A 17,228-nucleotide genomic window follows, 5' to 3' on the forward strand; every position below is an offset into this window, starting at 1 on the left:
AGTGTAAATAAAATAAGTATAACAATGAAATCCATATTCATCAACAACTATCTGTCAGCCAAACATGCATGGAAGATTATCTCTTAACAAAACGCTTGCACGTATTCAAATTTGGATGTTACTAATTTCTTTCAATAAAAATGATGAAATTTACACTCTACTGACGACAACATAACTAGATAGGCTGTATATATAGCTCATTAGTTTTGAAAATTTGACAACTAGAACCAAGAATATCTGATATAAAAAAGGTCAAAAGGTCAGGCAATTTGCTCGCTTTGTTAAGTCCAAATTCAATGCTCTCCCCAAATTGGACTCCATTGAAAATATAGTTTGGAAAAAATGAAAACGAAAAACAGGACTTTATTAGCCCAAGTTTCATAATAGTATAGTTCGGCCTAGGACCATTCTTCAAGACTGAGCTAAATCACCTTTGTGGACCTAATAACTCAACTATCATGTACTGTCCTCATTATAGATTTTCCCCCCTAAGCATAGCACCATGTGCATGGTTTGCACATGAGCACAGTGACGGAGCCACTAAAGGGCCATAATGGTTCTTGTTTCATACTTATTTTTCTTCTTCTTCTTACTACACAGATTTTATTGATGTATATCAATTTAATATCCTTAAAATTCAAGTGTGTTCTTCTCAATTCAAACTCTTTTATGTTCCAAGCCAAACCTTATTTTTCTCTTCATCCCTCTTAAAGCGGTGCAGTCTTCCCTTCCACTTGTCATTCTATCAATTTTTATGCAAATTACTCAAATCTCTCAGATTCTGAATTCAAATTACCTATATATGTGAGCAGCCTTCTCACACATGAAATCTTCGTTGAGCCACTGCATGGGGAACTCATCACATCCGCTCGTTTTTAATTAAGCTATGAAAATGGAAGGATGGGATTTGATTGTGTTTGGTGCATGCGCACTTGATGCACACATGTGCCCAGAAGAGAAAACCTCGTCTTCACTAAGCTTATGGTGCAATGAACAACTTGGCTTCAACATCTCATAGTTTAGAACTTTGGATGATTAGGTCGCCCTCGTGATCTCAGACCCAATGACTTGAAAGAAAGTAACTTTTAGTATGTATCGTGGTAACCTTTGCTTTTCATGTCCTTTGTTTGTATGACATGCCACCCCACACAGCTACTTCGCACTTGCATAGTGCACAATATTACACATCATGAAAAGGGGTAAGAAAACCATGGGGCTAGCTTTACTTTTGTTGAAACAATCAACAATTGGTAGCATACTACAAGTGTAGTTTAATTAGGCCAATTAGTCAGGATGATGTGTTGTGTTCCTCCCTTAAATTTAAGTTCAAATTCTCGTATTAGAGTGTGATATAGAGAGTATCACATTATAAACTAAAAAAATTTGAGGTTATACTATAAAACTAATTGACAATATAAGAAATAGTCCAACTACTTATAAGTTCATGCACAATCTTTCTTTTCCTGATGTGAGATTTACACTCTCAACATAAACAAACAAATAAAAAATGAATAACATACTAACCAAGATATAATCCACTTTATATATTTATTGTCAATTCGGTCTCCCTCATATTCTCTTTTTAATAAAAAAATTTGTTATCACAAATGGTGAATCATCCTGATAGCTAGATAACTTTCTTCTTCAACTCAATACATTTCAGGTTCAAAGTTCAAACACTCCCTCATAATTTATTTTAGAGGAGTAAAACAATTTGTAATAAAAACAAGAATAAACTTGATATAAGTCTAATTTTGTGAGTCATTATTGGGTTTAGTCTGCTTTGTTGGGTTAGATCCATTGAGTGATTATCCACATCATTTTCTTTTATTATCTTTTTATTAAATTGTGATGAATGTCATTTATATGTTTATCTTTTACTCAATTTTAGGATTAAATATAAGAAAGTTGTGGCCTTTTTCTCTAAGGAGAGTGCGACAAAGAGAGAAGAGAGAGTTGATATGGGATGTGTATTTCCTGAAGTAAACCGGAAATGATTACTTGCCTTGCATGTAACTATCGTAAAAGAATAATATCTTCTAGTATCCTAAATACAATCTACTAATGATTTACACAATCACGTGCTAAAATTTTTATGTCACAACAAAGAATTAAGTATTGTTTCTCCTTTCTTATATACCTCCATCACAAGTTAACTTTATTAACTAATGTTGTGGGTACTATATATATCAACATATATACTAGTATGGATTTAGAAATGTATGGAACATGAAATTTTTCATGGATGACAGGTAAATTAATTTTTTTTTAAAATTTTGTAGATGCATTTATCACATGTTAATTGTATTTTATCAATCTGTGACATAGGTTTTATACATAGTAACATATAAATTTTGATAAATTTTGTAAATTCTATGTGGGCAGAACGTGGGATGATAATGTGCACGTCTCTATTATTTATTTTAGTTTTTTTTGTATATATTTTTTTATGACAAAATTATCCATGCGAATTTTGTTCTATTATTTTCAGTAAGGTTTGAATTTTTTTGTTTTAGGGACTTTTATGTCCAAATTGTTTTGGTGAAGCCTTGAGACACAAAAACTCACTTCTGACGTTCTAATATTAGAAATGACTATTTACACTAAAAGGGAAATGATGGATTTAGTCTCAAAATGAGTTAACAATAATATGGTTTAAATTCATATTTGACAAGAATCGAGTCTAAAACCTCGCACTTACAAGTAAAGAAGAATATTAGTAAACCGTAGTAAGTGGTATGTATCCAATTATTAAAACAAAAGAAGGAAAATAGTAACGACAATTTGTACAGAGATACATACAGAGACGTTATTTGTCCAAACAAATAAACCTCTAATCACAGACATTCTTACTGAAGCATCTTTAATTCCCTACACCCTTCACTTCCATATCCAACAAATACTCGCGCTTCCCCATAAGCTTATTTTCATTTAAGCCCCAATACTTCAACATTATTACAAAATCATCACAACTCGCTCCACGTTTCACGTCCACAGAGCGAGTACATTGTACCTCGCACTCGATCGAGTACCTTCACACCCAAAACGCACCCCGTCTGGCGAGGCGTATCTGTTTCCCTTTCCCTCGTTTTGTTTGTTCAAAATTCAAAAACGACCCATCAACTCCAATTCGTCACTCTCTCTCTCTCTCTCTCTCTCTCTCTCTCTCTCTCTCTCTCTCTCTCTCTCTCTCTCTCCCCTGAATCAATAATTCACCTAAAAAAGAAGAACCAGGAACAAGCTAGGGTTTTGGATTCTCCCCTTTTTTCCCCATTTATTTTACGAAATCGATGTTATGCTCGCTGTTGAAGCGCGGAATAGGGCATCTGTGCAGATACGCGTTGAGGTTCCTTGACAGGTCGATTTCGCGAGCTATGGGCTGCTTCTTCGGTTGCTTTCGGGTCAAGGACGATCGCCACCTTCGCTGTCGGCCTCACCTTGTTTCTCAGTCCTCTCGTAACCCCCAGACGGTAAGGTTTCCGTTTGGTTCCCGAGAAAGTCCGGGAAAATGTTTTTCTTTTCACTGGCCATTTTTACTCTGCTGCGAATTACCAGTGTTTCTGTGAAAATTTGAGAAATTAGGGTCAATTGAGTGTTAAAGTACTAATCTTGATCTTGAATTTAGCCTAAGATTACAGATTTTAGATTTTTTGTAGTTTCAATTTTGATCTGGGTGCTGCCGGTATCATTGAAATTGGAATTAAAAAAAAAAGCTCTCTTCTAAAAAGCCCTGAATTCGTTCTGGTTTTTCCGCTGCCCTATGCGGCGGCACCTCTTCTTTTTCCAACTTCTTTTATGGCTCTTCCATCCACAGTGGTGATGGACTTTCCACCCTATATGGTGGTTCTCTTCTTTCTTTATCCCTGTGTAAATTTATCCTCCCACTTCAATCACTTCCTCCTTCATCTCTTCCTCCCATCTTTCCATTTCCCACCTCCTGATTCAGCTTTTGCGCCCTCTATTTTCCCCAAATCAATAATCCAACAATGAAATGTTGCTTATCGTTATTTCAATTTCATTTTCTCAGCTGCCAAACAGTAGATTAGTGGGTTGTGTATAATTTTACACTGATTTCTTGTTTTTCTGTTTCCTTTATTTTATCAGGAAGTTGTGATATCTCAAAACCGTTTGTCTTCTCTATTTTCAGCTGAAGGTAGATTATCTTTAGTCCATGCACATAAACTAATTTATTCGATCTGAATCTATATATCTCGTTGCTGATTTTATTTTTTCTGGTCTGATTTGTATATAACTCTCAAAGAGAAAGAAGGTTCTCCAAGCAAAGATTGGGAAAGTGCTTCTTATGGGACTCCACAAATTGACAAGGAGCTCAGGAAGGAGGTACGTTTTCCCTTGTGAGCTAGCGGATTCAAAGTTTAATGTAGGTAATATATTAAGTATAACAGTTCAGATTAAATTATTTTCGATGCGTAGTGCTCGGAAATTACATAATTCAAATGCCCATTTTTGCCAATCAATTTTCTAGGTGGTTTCAAATGTTTTAACCTTACCGTCCTTATCTCAATCGTTTGAAGTGAAATAAGGCTACATTGTTGTCATGTACTCCAATTTATACTCTGAAACAAAGACTTTGTTTTCCAGTACATGGTGTTTAATTGGAGCAACACGCTTCAGTTCCAAAGTGTTGCTTCACAAGTTAGAACTTGTGGAAGTCAGTGGAGCTTTGACTCCCGTCTTGTGCAGTATGTTTAAGTAATGTCATTGTTTCTAGGTTACACTGTTTTGGATACATTTCTAGATTAAGTCTTTAGTTATATGAATTTTGCGTACTGCCAAAAAGATAATGCTTTTACTTATGCACTGCACCTTATTCTGCAGGCCAAGTTTCTTAAAGCTTGTGGTACCATAGCCGAAACACCAGCTGAAATTCGTAAAGTGTCTTCAACGTTGAATGGCTCACCCCATCGTGATAGAGATTCAGAGCCTCCAAAATTCAACTCACAGCTTCCAAAGACATCCATTAAAAATCTTCAGCAAGAGTTGGATCAACCAGATCAGCCCCCTACGCCTATGAAGTTCAATGAAGAGTGGGGAAAGGGTTCAGGTCCTTCTGAGCATACGCCTAGCAGGTTCTACTTATAACTGTTTTGAATGCTTGAGCATTAGTACATTTGCTGCTTAAAGATGGGATGGGAGGTTTGCTAAACCAGAATTTCACTCTGTATTATTATTAGCAATGAAGTTCTTTTTGGCCATCTCATTGTTTTTTAGGAGAGAAAAATTGGTCTTTTTTTTGTTGGTGTGCTGCCTGGACTTTGAGGAACTATTTAGTACGAGTAAATATAACTGACATTTTCCCAATTTCATTTTGTATCTATAGTTTTGTATCGAACCAACAGAATAATGGTAGGACCACAATCAGCTCTTCTGGAGGCAGCGGAATAGGTACTGATTCAACAGTCAAGAGTCATACTAATCGGACTGAGAATATTACAACTCCAGATGTCCAGTTCAGGGGCAAGGCTGTTCGCTTTGATTGCAATAATGATACAAATTCCTCCAGAGGTTCTTCATCCGAAAATTATAACCAGAGTTCAAAAGTATGTGAAACTCCAGGAAAACAGAGCATATCAAAGCCTTCAGTTTATCCAACCCCACTAACCCTTTCTGATGAGATGCAGACACCAGGAACTGTTTTCCCTGCAAACCTGGAAAACTTTCCAAATGGAAAGGCTCGAATCAGGTCCCAGTACGTGTATTCAGTGCAAAACCCTGGAGACGGCATCTCTCAACAGAATGTACTGAAAGACGAAGATCCTAACTCACATGGACTTTCTGTTGAGCAAAGAGAATCTCTTAACCACTGGGGAAATGCAACCCCTATATCAGAAGAGGGGGCGAAACAAATTTCATCCGGACAAGAGGTCAATGTGGAATCAAGTTTGTCCACCTGGTTGAAGCCAGTAACTCAAGATAACAACAATCAGTTTGGTAATGTTCCCGGCCGAACTCGTCATTTTGGAAGAACTCCTGGGGACAGGCCTATCATTGGGCTTGTTGCTACTCACTGGAACGAAGATGAGCCTACTCGTGTCTCACCCAAGTGGTGGGATGGGAACGGAATCCCAAACTCAACAAACAAATACAAGGAGGTTTGTTTGACTGCCTTCTACTTCTTTTTTCAGCCTTGGATCTTTAAAGCAGTGTGTGAAGGTAGATTTTGAATTTGCAGGATCAGAAAGTGAGTTGGCACGCAACTCCATTTGAAGAAAGATTGGAAAAGGCATTGTCCGAAGAGAGTTTCATCTCTCAGAGGTAGGCATTGCAATCTGTTTTCACAATGTTCTTCAGTGCTAAAGAAGCATTGATTTTCCTTGACAGAAAATCTGACAATCAACTCTATTTGGTTTTGCAGAAAAAATATTGAGGGGAAGCCGATTGTTTTTGACGAGAATGATGAGAGCGATACAGCCCTTTCTCAGTTGCAATCTTCATCGCAGCCGAAATCAGTGGTTTCGTTCTGATGACAGTGGTGGTGTTATCCCATTTTGTTGCTTGCTCCACAAGATATTTGTTGTTGGTGAGAAAAATGAGCTCTTTAGAAAAGCCCTAGATTTGAAGTTTGTTGGATATATGGTGAAATTGGTTATTGGTTTTTGCATCAAAAAGCCAATGAAGTGGATTCTGGAAAGTTTTATTACTGTGTCAATATAGTCATGCTATGGCAGCATACTGAGCTGCTTATAATGTGTACAGAGGTATTGGAATTTTTCTCTCAAAGTTCTTTGTGAGGTTCTTAATTTTCCGATGTGGGACTTTAACTTCTTGGCACATGACAAAACTAATTGCTCGTTAATATGGTTTGGGTGTTTACAGACCATATCAACGGAAAGAGCGATTTTCTCTTGCAACCATTTCACCACATATTAAAGATTTATTGGACGGTTTCACTTTCGAAACACATGACAATTATGAATTGGTCCAGGAATGCCATTGAAATTAAAAAAAACATGATTGTAAGAGAGAATCTCTACTGAAAGAGAAGTTTCTTACATCAGAATGCCAGTCTGACAGTATCAAAATATAATTGAGCACTACGACATGCTTTAAGATATTTGTCAGCATAATAGTTCTTTATATGTACAAAGATGCCACAATTTCAAGAAATTTGATTTAATTTTCAAGTTTACGCAACTAATTTCAAACCTACCTAGTAGCCACCTACCTTTAGTAGTTTTATAATTTGATACTCCCCCTTGTGCTAAGCTAAGAGTTTATCAAAGTAAAAGAACTGGAGTCTATATAAGAACTGGACACAAAGTATGTTCTGCACAGACGAAATTCTCGGTTTAGCAATTTTCAACAACATTTGCAATGGTGGTAAAGGTGTATGGCCCTTTCTACGCTTTGCCGAAGCGGGTGCTAGTGTGCCTTGTTGAGAAGGAGATTGAATTTGAGACCAGCCCCATTGATCTCTTCAAGGGTGAACACAAAACTCCTGAGTTTCTCGAACTACAGGTTAGCTCTAGCTATTTAATCAATTTTTCATTGTTATTTCCTTGTCGTAATCTCTTTCGGAATTATGTACATTGATCTTGTCTGCATTGCTTTGTCTTTGTTTGTAGCCCTTTGGACAAGTTCCTGTCATACAAGATGGGGATTATACTTTATATGGTATATGCTGGTTTTAAATTGCCAGGGTTATGTAGTACTCAACCCAGTAATTATGTTTTATGTATTTAGTTTGCTTAATCTACAAAGTTTGATCACTAATTACATCCTGATATATAAAATTTGGACGTGATTTTAAATATGTGTGAAGCATCAAATAAACATTTGAATGTTTGTGCAGCAAGAAATTTTGTGCAAATTGTTTGATGAAAACCTTGTTCTCCTTTTTCTTTTCTGCATAAATATAATGATCTAACAAGTTCTGCGATAAAACGGGTCAAATTTGGTCTGCAGAATCACGCGCAATCATAAGGTACTACGCAGAAAAATACAGCTCACAAGGGACTGATTTACTTGGAAAGACGATTGAGGAAAGAGGCCTTGTGGAACAGTGGCTAGAGGTTGAAGCAAGCAACTATCACCCGCCACTCGACAACTTAGTGATCAACATTTTGTTTGCCTCGGCATTGGGATTTCCTTCAGACCCGAAGATAATTCAGGAGAGTGAAGAGAAGCTTGGGAAGGTGTTGGACATTTACGAGGATAGGCTGTCGAAGAGCAAGTACTTGGCCGGTGATTTTTTCAGCCTTGCTGATCTTAGCCACCTTCCGTTCACCCACTACTTGGCAAATAGTATGGGGAAGGAGTATATGATAAGGGACAGAAAGCATGTCTCTGCTTGGTGGGATGATATTAGCAGCCGAACATCTTGGAAGAAGGTTCTCCAGTTTGGTGCTCCGTTTTAAGGTATTCGAAGAACTTGTTGTATGTAACGAGTGTATACAATGTTTGTCTCATAATATTGTCACGTTAAGAATATGATGTAAGAAGTTATTATGAGATGAACGTTGAATTCACTTATTAAAGGGCCTGGTGAAAATAAATAATTGAAAGTACTGGTGGGAATAGTGTAATCTGCCCCTTGTAAATTGCTTCAACACATAATAAAGCATTTCTGCTGGATGCGTAACTAATGATTTGAATCGATTTATGGATCATGAATGCCTATCACTTAAGCTGAATTTGGGAACTTTTTATAAAGTTGGTGGCCTATTGAGGACTCTGCCAATTTGGGCATAGGGTGGTTTGTCTTTAGGGATATCCTATTCCCGAACTGGCAATTGTTTCACGAGCTTCTTTATAATAAATCGAGCAAATGTACAAAGGATTTCTAGGAGTGATTTGAACTCGGAATTTCTGTCTATGATCATTTGACCTATCGGTATTTAGTGTCTACTTTGGCGGGGGTGATTCTAGATCAAATGTCATGAATATCGGTTGTTGAGTCAAAAGACAAGAAATTGAGTTCAATATCAGAGTGCGCTATAAAGAAGAAAGCTGTTTAGTTGGATCATATGAATACAAAAGAGGGCAGATTGATTTCCACGACTTCAATGCATTTCACATGCTTTCTCATCACATTTGTCTCCTTTTTACTCGTTTTTGTCATGACCTCCATTTCATTATACGCCACATACATTGTACGTAATTGTCATTCCCCTGCTACCTTTAGGAAGCTACAAATGGATGGATGTATGCATATGATGTGAGCAGTCCCACCTACCCTCCAGTCTCCACTCCAATTTTAACTTCTTCCACTCCAATTGTTGGCGTGTCATTAGTACCACATCACGCCTTACCCATATAATAATAAGTAGAGAACCAGAAGCTGGAGTTTGCAGAATATCACAAGAATGGTGGTGAAAGTGTATGGCCCTCTGTACGCCTCCCCAAAGCGTGTGCTGGTATGCCTTGTTGAGAAAGAGGTGGACTTTGAGACAGTCCCCATTGATCTCCTCAAGGGAGAGCACAAACACCCCGACTTCCTCAAATTACAGGTTAGCTAATTAATCACCTCTTAATCCAATTGTTTGTGATTGTTTTACTCTTAAACACTCTGAAAATTATATTTTCTTTAAATGCAGCCATTTGGATCCGTTCCTCTCATTCAAGATGGGGATTATACTCTATATGGTATGCTCTGCTTTCTTGCTAGCTCATGATTTTTTTTTTTATTGTTTTATGTTGAGAAAGAGGCGAATGCTTTTAACCAACTAAGCGGAACAAAATTTATCATCTTTTAAGACTTCCATTTTGTGGGTTTACTCAGTTCTTCATTTGAAACTGTATGGAGCATCAGATTGCCATAGGAATGTCTGTGAAGCTAGTTAATTAAATTTTGTTTGACAATACACTTGCTCACTGGTTTCTTAACACCAATGATTTAACAAGTTCTTGTTAAAGAATGTAAAGTTGGACATCGGAAACCTGAAAAAATAAAATACAACACATAGTTAGTAATTCCACTACTAATAGCACCAAGGGCTTTTGAGATAGAACCCCGCTGGTCCGTCTCTATGAAATCTTACCAGTTCTTTGATAAAATCGTCTTTGATCGCAGAATCCCGCGCAATCATAAAGATACTGCGCAGAAAAATACAAGTCCCAAGGGACTAATTTGCTGGGTAATACAATTGAGGAAAGAGGGCTTGTGGAACAATGGCTGGAAGTTGAAGCACAAAACTTCCACCCACCAATCAACAACTTGGTGCTTCACATTCTGTTTGCCTCAGTTTTGGGTTTTCCTTCAGACCGCAAGATCATTCAAGAGAGCGAGGAAAAGCTGGGAAAAGTGCTGGACATTTACGAGGAGCGGCTGTCGAAGAGCAAGTACTTGGCCGGTGATTTCTTCAGCCTTGCTGATCTTAGCCACCTTCCATTCACTCACTACTTGGTGGCTAATATGGGAAAGGAGTATATGATAAGGGATAGAAAGCATGTCTCTGCTTGGTGGGATGACATTAGCAACAGACCATCTTGGAAAAGAGTCCTCCAGTTTGGTGCCCCATTTTAACGTTGATGTACCTATGTAAGAAGTTTTGGCGTACAACGGTTTACACAACGTGTTTTGAAGTAGTAATGATGTGTTGTGTGAGATGTTATTGCGAGAGGAGCGTTATATTCGCTTTTGTAGTTTATAATAACCTTTGTACCTTGGGGTTGGGTAAAATAAATAATAGTGCTTGTTGGAATAATGTGCTATCTTCTTTATCCTTTGCTTTATTAAGTCTTAGCTGATAAAGAGTCTTTGATTCTTTTCTGAAAGAGATCACTTCATCAGCTTTTTTAGTGAAATGAGGCGCTCTATGATCAACTACTCCCAAGTTTCATTCAAAGTTCGGCACGTAGACGGCCGAACCATTTCACAATTAAGACACTCATCTCTTTTGAGTATCTATGTTGATTTCAATTAGGCAGACCTATATTCTCGTAAATATAGTTGATATTGCCGAACCTGGTACAAAAGATCTAGAACTTCATAGGATTTGCATAACCTGAGGCCATGAGGGTTCAATCCTTTGCTTAAGTCGCTCGGTTCAAAAGTCAATAACCCATATCACCAGATCACCACACAAGATTATTCGCCTCATTGAGAGCGATATAGTATTAATTCATGTGCTATAATGTTGATAGATAATATGATTAATATGTCATTGGAATCAATAAAAAGATACAAATGTTAGCATAAGTGGATGTAATAACATGTGACGGTCGGCCGAAGTAAACAATAACGTTTGTTCAAACAATAAAATTTTGTTCATAGTTGTACTAGGGAAAAAAAATATTGAAAGGTGGGTGGATGATCACTTTGGTAGTGATAACACTATACCAGTTTATGTACTTAATTTCAAACTTTTTATCAATTTATTTTGTAATTTTAAATTTTTTTAATAAAGTTATTTAGAGAAGCTTAGTTCACTTTCTCACATTTTAGTTTAGATAATATTATTTGTTAAAAAGAAAAAAAAATTATCTTAGGAGCCTAGTCAAGCATAATTTCAAATAAGAACGCTTTTAAAGAAAGAGATTTTTCAGTGAGCTGAAAACGACGCCACAATACAATACAAGTAAACGGTTGTGCCCTTTACTTCCACGCTACTGCCATCGTATCTTTCTCTTCGTTTTTCAGTTCCTTTTCACTGCTTTTAGTCGAATTTTTTCCCCATTGCGTTTGGTTCCCTTCTTTTCCAGCGGTTTGCTCTCTCTTCCTCTCTGCTCTCTTCGCCTCGCTTAGTCTCAGAGTGGATAGTTTTGCGGTGAGTTCTTCTAATCTCGCATCTGGGACCGATTTCTTCTGACTGTATAGATTGTGTTCTCTTGATTTTTAAATGGTAGAAGTTTTTGGGTTCAATTTAAATGGGTTGTTATCAACCATTGAATTGCTTTTTGCGCTTTCTTCTCTGGGATACCTCGACTTCATTGGTTTTTCGCCCTCTATTTTTCTTCGTCTGAGATTTTGTTCTCTGTCGCTCTGCCGATTCATCGGTTTCTTGCTTTGTTCTCGCGTGTTTCGTGTGTTTCCTCGCATAGTTTTTTTGCACGTCTGATGTCGTTTGGTTTTCGATTTCAGAGATTTTTCCCCATTTTTTATTCGATTGGAAATTGGTTTGGACTGATCTAATCCGGCGTTTCCAGGTAAGTATTGCATGTTTATCAGTCTATATGGTTTCGATTTTCCGTGTTTGGTTTCATAGTTTCTCTAAATGTCTGATGCAAATTGGTTTTCAGTTTCAGGAAACGGTGCCTTTGAAAATTTGGGAGTTTCGATTTCGATTTCCCAAGTTCTCTGTGTTGAAGGTATTTGAATGTGTTTTAATTTAGTTTCCTTTGTTTTGCTTGCACCTGAGTTTTTTTTTTTAATTTTGTTTTGCTTATTTGGAAAGATTTTCTGTCATGTTTTTTCTATGTGTTTCGGTTGTGGGTGCGTTCATAGTATTTTTCTTTGTAGAATTTCAGGATTTAACACTGGTGGATTTAATCTTTTTGCTTAAAATTGCTGCTGTTGTGATACAATAAAATTTATATTCACAATTTCCAATTTGACAAAATACTTTATTGCCCTGTGTTATCTTTTGTGATAAACATATGAAGGCACAAAAACAACCACACAAGCCTTACCCATTTAGATAAGCATTTGTATCCATGTTTACACATCTATCTTAAATGCTGTCTTGCAAAATGCAGTGGTTAATTCCAAGTTTACCATCTAATGTGCTATTAGATACTTTTTTTCGTGAAATTGGATACTTTGTTTACAACTTAATAATTTGATTGCCCCTTTAGTTGCATAAACTCAGTAAAATTTTGAGGTTGTAGACACTTAACTGCTGAATCTCTACGGTTTCTTTTGTTTTGTCCAATTGTTGTCATTATTCTAATTGGGTAATTTAAGGTTTTTTACTGTGTTTATTTATTTGCTGATAAATTAGTGGGTCTAAACTCTTATTTGAATTGAGGAAAACAGAGAACTATCCAAGCTTCGTAGAGAACATGCACCAGTTTCCTGTCATCCTATATTTATTCCTTCATTTGGGTAACACAGCTTAATGAAATAAAATTTCAAAAATATGTTAATTTCATGCTTTTGATTCGAGTTTAAAACTAACATTTACATTCACAGTGTATCTTTTGCTCAGTGGATAAACAACTGTAAATGAGCTTGACTATGTCAAATTGAATGTTTTAGTGCCCACCACCTATTTGATAAAAGATAGTGTCAAAACTCCTCCAATATGTGTTCAAGCTCTCCCCCTTCTCTTTCTAATTTATATTGTTTCCATACACTGAAACCATAACACTAAATTCCCAATTTCTTGCCCACAATGATGTGTCTTATATCTCATCGAGAAGCTCTCAAGTCCACCGCACTGTCCAACTTTTTTGCCCACTTCAGGTACTGCTTTTAGCATCAAAATCCTATGTATGTCTAACCTTTCTTCGCATTTTCAGTTGTTTTAGTGAAATGATGTGCATGAATTAATACAACATAAACTTGCATAGTTTGTGAATTCAACCATTGAGGTTTCTAACTGGGTTTTTGATTGTTTCACTGAACTTTTATGCGTTTCAAATGTTTAAACATTGACGCTTCTAGCTGAATTTTCGTTGTTTGGTTAAACTTTTATGCTTCATGGTGAAATATAAGTTCACCATTGGTACATAATTAAGATTTGATTTGATATCATTCAGGTTTGATTCGTTCAACGCTCTTGATTGTTTTTTTTTCAAGCCAACTACTACATTTTCCAACAAATTTACAAAGAACAACCAAGCTGGATTACAGCCAGATTCCATCAAATTATATCACTATTGGTATTGCAGCTGCCCACCTTACAGAAATTACAAGATTTGCTCCACTCTATACTTCTTTGATACATTTCATTCAAATTCGTATATTTCGGTAAGAAACAAACTTCTATCTATTCCTTGAGTTAGGTAGAGTTGTAAATATAACTTTCTGCATGTTGTATGCTGTTTAAAAACCCGCAGCATCGCGCGAGCACCTTGGCTAGTAAGAACTGGACACCAAAGTCCGTTCTGCACAGACGAAATTCTCGGTTTAGCAATTTTCAACAACATTTGCAATGGTGGTAAAGGTGTATGGCCCTGTATACCCTTCGCCGAAGCGTGTGCTAGTGTGCCTTGTTGAGAAGGAGATTGAATTTGAGACCGTCCCCATTGATATATTCAAGGGTGAGCAAAGAAATCCTGAGTTTCTCAAATTACAGGTTAGTGTTAGCTATTCAATCAACTGTTAGTTGTTATTTGCCTACCATAATCTCTTTCGGAGTATATATTGATCTTGTTTGCATTGCTTTGCCTTTGATTATTGTAGCCCTTTGGACAAGTTCCTGTCATACAAGATGGAGATTATACATTATTTGGTATGCCGGTTTTAATTTTAATTTTTTCCCTTCTTACTTGCAGATGATAAATATTAATTTGTGGATTGGGTTTTCTTTGTTTGAGATGTAAGTTGAAGGTGATTGTGTTCTAGACCAGAAGCCAGATAACTTCATTGCCAGGGTTATGTAGTATTCACCCCAGTAATTATGTTTTATAAATTTACTTTTGTTTAATCTACAAAGCTTGATTAGTAATCACAACATACAACAACAACAAAGTCTTTATCTCATCAAGTGGAGTCAGCTTTATTGAATCCTAAAATGTCACTGCGCTTAGTTTTGTGTTAAGTCTTTCGTTAGCTCTAAGTATCCCATATATTTTCTTAAATTCTCTTTCTAAGTCTTCCTAGGTTTTCCTCTACTCCTTTTATCATGATCCCCTGTCTCATAATCGCATTTTAAGTTTGTCCTTCATGAGTTCTTATTGCAGTCCTTGCTCTATCTTACTTCTCATTTCTTGCTTAGATATATGCTACTAGTACTCTTTTGTGCAAATTGTTGTATGAAAATCTTGTTCTCCTTTTTATTTCCTGCATAAATGTAATGATCTAACAAGTTCTTTGATATAACCGTTCAAATTTGATTTGCAGAATCACGCGCAATCATAAGGTACTACGCAGAAAAATACAAGTCCCAAGGGACTGATTTATTAGGAAAGACGATGGAGGAAAGAGGTCTTGTGGAACAGTGGCTAGAGGTTGAAGCAAGCAACTATCACCAGCCACTCGACAACATAGTCACGCACATTTTGTTTGCATCGGCGATGGGAATTTCTTCAGACCCGAAGATAATCCAGGAGAGTGAAGAGAAGGTCGGCAAGGTGTTGGACATTTACGAGGAGAGGCTGTCGAAGAGCAAGTACTTGGCTGGTGATTTTTTCAGCCTTGCTGATCTTAGCCACCTTCCGTTTACCCACTACTTGGCAAATAGTATGGGGAAGGAGTATATGATAAGGGACAGAAAGCATGTCTCTGTTTGGTGGGACGATATTAGCAGCAGACCATCTTGGAAGAAGGTTCTCCAGTTTGGTGAATGCAACGAGTGTATATGTCTGCCTCGCAATATTGCCACGTAAAGAATATGATGCGGGAAGTCATTGTAAGGGGAACGTTGGATTCACCAGTTATGGGGCTTGGTCAAAATAAATAATTGAAGGTACTTGTGGTAATAATGTGATCTGCCCCTTGTAATATGTTTTCTCTGTCTGCACATAAAAAAACATTTTTGCTGGTTCGTCTTTAGGATAGTCTATGCTCGAACCAGAAATTGTTTCACGAGAACTTCTTTCTAATAAATCGAGCAAACCTACGGTGGATTTGTAGGAGTGATTTCAATTCGGAATTTCCGCCTTTGATCATTTGACGTATTGGCATTCACTGGGTCTATTTTGTCGGAGGAGATTCTTAGGTCAAATTTCATGAATAACAGTTGTTGAATCAAAAGAAAAGAAATTTGCATATCTTATACAATTTTGTGACAAGGCATGTCTTATTTACTAAAAAGGGATCCTCTTCAGATCCCTTCCACCTAAACATTCTCATCAAATAATTGGAGTCCTTGAAATTTGATCCAACAACTAAAAATACGGATCCACTTTAAAAGTTATAATAACTTTAGCCGTTAGATCAAATTTCAAGGGGTCGGATTGTTTGATGAGGAGGATTAGGTAAAGGGGATCCGAAGAGGATCTCTTTCCTTACTTACTAAGCCAAACATACGAAAGGTTGTGAGTCGTCCACATTATATCTCCACATGTAAATTTCCTCAAGTATATATGGGAGCAAATTGCTCTGTATAAATTCCAAAGGAGAATATGTCATGAAGTGTAGAAAATCCGTGAAGGATTCAAATTACTTGAAGTAAACCCTGGAAGGGTAAATCATAAATTATGTATTTAATACCAATGGATTAAATAAATTGCCTTAGTGAATACTATCATTATGATGATATTGTTGCAACATACTAAAATCTCTTGAAAGAGTTGATGATATTAGATTGGAACTCTTGAAGAGTCTAGAAAGAATGTAAAGTGTTGAAAGAAATATTGTCTCGAGCTGCAGATCGAACAATATGCCAACACGAATCTTATCCATGATGTTTATGATATTAAAGGACTATATGGATTGAAGATTATGAGTTGAATACTCAAATGATTAACCAATATTTAGACACTAAGAAGGATCGTTTATCTTTGTGAGGGAGAAGATGAATTGATATTTGGTCCAGAAGTACCACATCTTTATCAAGTATATGCTTTGTTGTATTTAGCACAACATTATTCTTATTCATTAAAAGGTTCATTGATTTATATTCTTAGAACTAGAATATTTCATCATTTCCTCATTTATTGATTGATTATGGAACCAGAAGTTTCCATGTGTTTCTATATCTAAGAATCTGGAATAAAAGTTTTCAGGCATAAGGGAGGAAATTTTTATACATACATTACTTGGCATAACCCTAGAATGAGGAGGTTGTGGAGACAGATTTTGTGAAGCCTCAAGTACTTAGCAGAACCCCGGAAGGGGGAAGCACTGGAGATTGATCATGTGACGCCTCAGTACTTGGCGGAACTCCAAAAAGAAGAGGCACCAGAGGTTGATTATTTGAAGCATCAAAACTTGGTAAAACTCCAGACGGTGAAGGTAATTGGTGCCTTTGGAATAAAGCTATAAACCTCTGATGGTCACTTTGAATTCGACTTTTGAATTCCTGCAACTGGATAAGTTTTGTTTTCATTCTTGTTGAGTAATTATTTGCAAGCATGTGCAATTCTATATTCTCGCGCTTGAGCCCTCTGATCTCTTGTCTAAGACTTGCCTCCTCAGCCATTAATGATTCGACTTGGCG

General features: G+C 36.8%; 3 protein-coding genes and 1 pseudogene across 10 annotated transcripts; all 4 read left to right on the forward strand.

Annotated features, from left to right (window-relative positions):
* The first annotated feature begins 3,107 nt into the window (after positions 1–3,107).
* Positions 3,108–6,761, forward strand: LOC103443161 (protein JASON-like). Of its 2 annotated transcripts, XM_008381957.4 has the most exons (8): positions 3,119–3,470; positions 4,105–4,153; positions 4,262–4,341; positions 4,840–5,090; positions 5,342–5,561; positions 5,643–6,113; positions 6,194–6,276; positions 6,377–6,761. In XM_008381957.4, exons 1-8 carry the CDS (start codon positions 3,291–3,293, stop codon positions 6,483–6,485), a joined length of 1,443 nt encoding a protein of 480 aa, XP_008380179.2. In that variant the 5' UTR covers positions 3,119–3,290; the 3' UTR covers positions 6,486–6,761. The 2 variants fall into 2 exon arrangements, with proteins under 2 accessions (XP_008380178.2, XP_008380179.2); XM_008381956.4 differs by having other exon boundaries at positions 3,108–3,470; positions 5,342–6,113.
* A 455-nt stretch (positions 6,762–7,216) lies between these two features.
* Positions 7,217–8,546, forward strand: LOC103443162 (glutathione S-transferase F9-like). The gene is made up of 3 exons (XM_070804635.1): positions 7,217–7,479; positions 7,587–7,635; positions 7,927–8,546. The coding sequence occupies exons 1-3, from the start codon at positions 7,336–7,338 to the stop codon at positions 8,376–8,378; spliced, it is 645 nt and encodes a 214-aa protein (XP_070660736.1). The 5' UTR covers positions 7,217–7,335; the 3' UTR covers positions 8,379–8,546.
* Positions 8,547–9,180: 634 nt separating this feature from the next.
* Positions 9,181–10,667, forward strand: LOC103443164 (glutathione S-transferase F9-like; annotated as a pseudogene).
* An 856-nt stretch (positions 10,668–11,523) lies between these two features.
* LOC103443165 (glutathione S-transferase F9-like) lies at positions 11,524–15,712 on the forward strand. 7 transcript variants are annotated; one of them, XM_070804637.1, is made up of 8 exons: positions 11,524–11,729; positions 12,044–12,108; positions 12,202–12,270; positions 13,324–13,366; positions 13,663–13,873; positions 13,963–14,201; positions 14,309–14,357; positions 14,969–15,712. In XM_070804637.1, exons 6-8 carry the CDS (start codon positions 14,058–14,060, stop codon positions 15,451–15,453), a joined length of 678 nt encoding a protein of 225 aa, XP_070660738.1. In that variant the 5' UTR covers positions 11,524–11,729; positions 12,044–12,108; positions 12,202–12,270; positions 13,324–13,366; positions 13,663–13,873; positions 13,963–14,057; the 3' UTR covers positions 15,454–15,712. The 7 variants fall into 7 exon arrangements, with proteins under 7 accessions (XP_070660738.1, XP_070660740.1, XP_070660742.1 ...); XM_070804639.1 differs by having other exon boundaries at positions 13,703–13,873; XM_070804641.1 differs by having other exon boundaries at positions 12,208–12,270.
* Positions 15,713–17,228: the final 1,516 nt, after the last annotated feature.

Source organism: Malus domestica, chromosome 09 (genome assembly GCF_042453785.1).
Source record: "Malus domestica chromosome 09, GDT2T_hap1".
NCBI lineage: Eukaryota > Viridiplantae > Streptophyta > Magnoliopsida > Rosales > Rosaceae > Malus > Malus domestica.

Excerpts from the sequence above, each read along its gene's own strand:
- LOC103443161 (XM_008381956.4), top strand. The coding sequence starts at position 3,291 with ATGTTATGCTCGCTGTTGAAGCGCGGAATAGGGCATCTGTGCAGATAC. Across the intron at positions 3,471-4,104 it reads CCTCTCGTAACCCCCAGACG|GAAGTTGTGATATCTCAAAA; the intron begins GTAAGGTTTCCG and ends TTATTTTATCAG. Across the intron at positions 4,342-4,839 it reads ACAAGGAGCTCAGGAAGGAG|GCCAAGTTTCTTAAAGCTTG; the intron begins GTACGTTTTCCC and ends CTTATTCTGCAG.
- LOC103443162 (XM_070804635.1), top strand. The coding sequence starts at position 7,336 with ATGGTGGTAAAGGTGTATGGCCCTTTCTACGCTTTGCCGAAGCGGGTG. Across the intron at positions 7,480-7,586 it reads CTGAGTTTCTCGAACTACAG|CCCTTTGGACAAGTTCCTGT; the intron begins GTTAGCTCTAGC and ends CTTTGTTTGTAG. Across the intron at positions 7,636-7,926 it reads TGGGGATTATACTTTATATG|AATCACGCGCAATCATAAGG; the intron begins GTATATGCTGGT and ends TTTGGTCTGCAG.
- LOC103443165 (XM_070804637.1), top strand. The coding sequence starts at position 14,058 with ATGGTGGTAAAGGTGTATGGCCCTGTATACCCTTCGCCGAAGCGTGTG. Across the intron at positions 14,202-14,308 it reads CTGAGTTTCTCAAATTACAG|CCCTTTGGACAAGTTCCTGT; the intron begins GTTAGTGTTAGC and ends TGATTATTGTAG. Across the intron at positions 14,358-14,968 it reads TGGAGATTATACATTATTTG|AATCACGCGCAATCATAAGG; the intron begins GTATGCCGGTTT and ends TTTGATTTGCAG.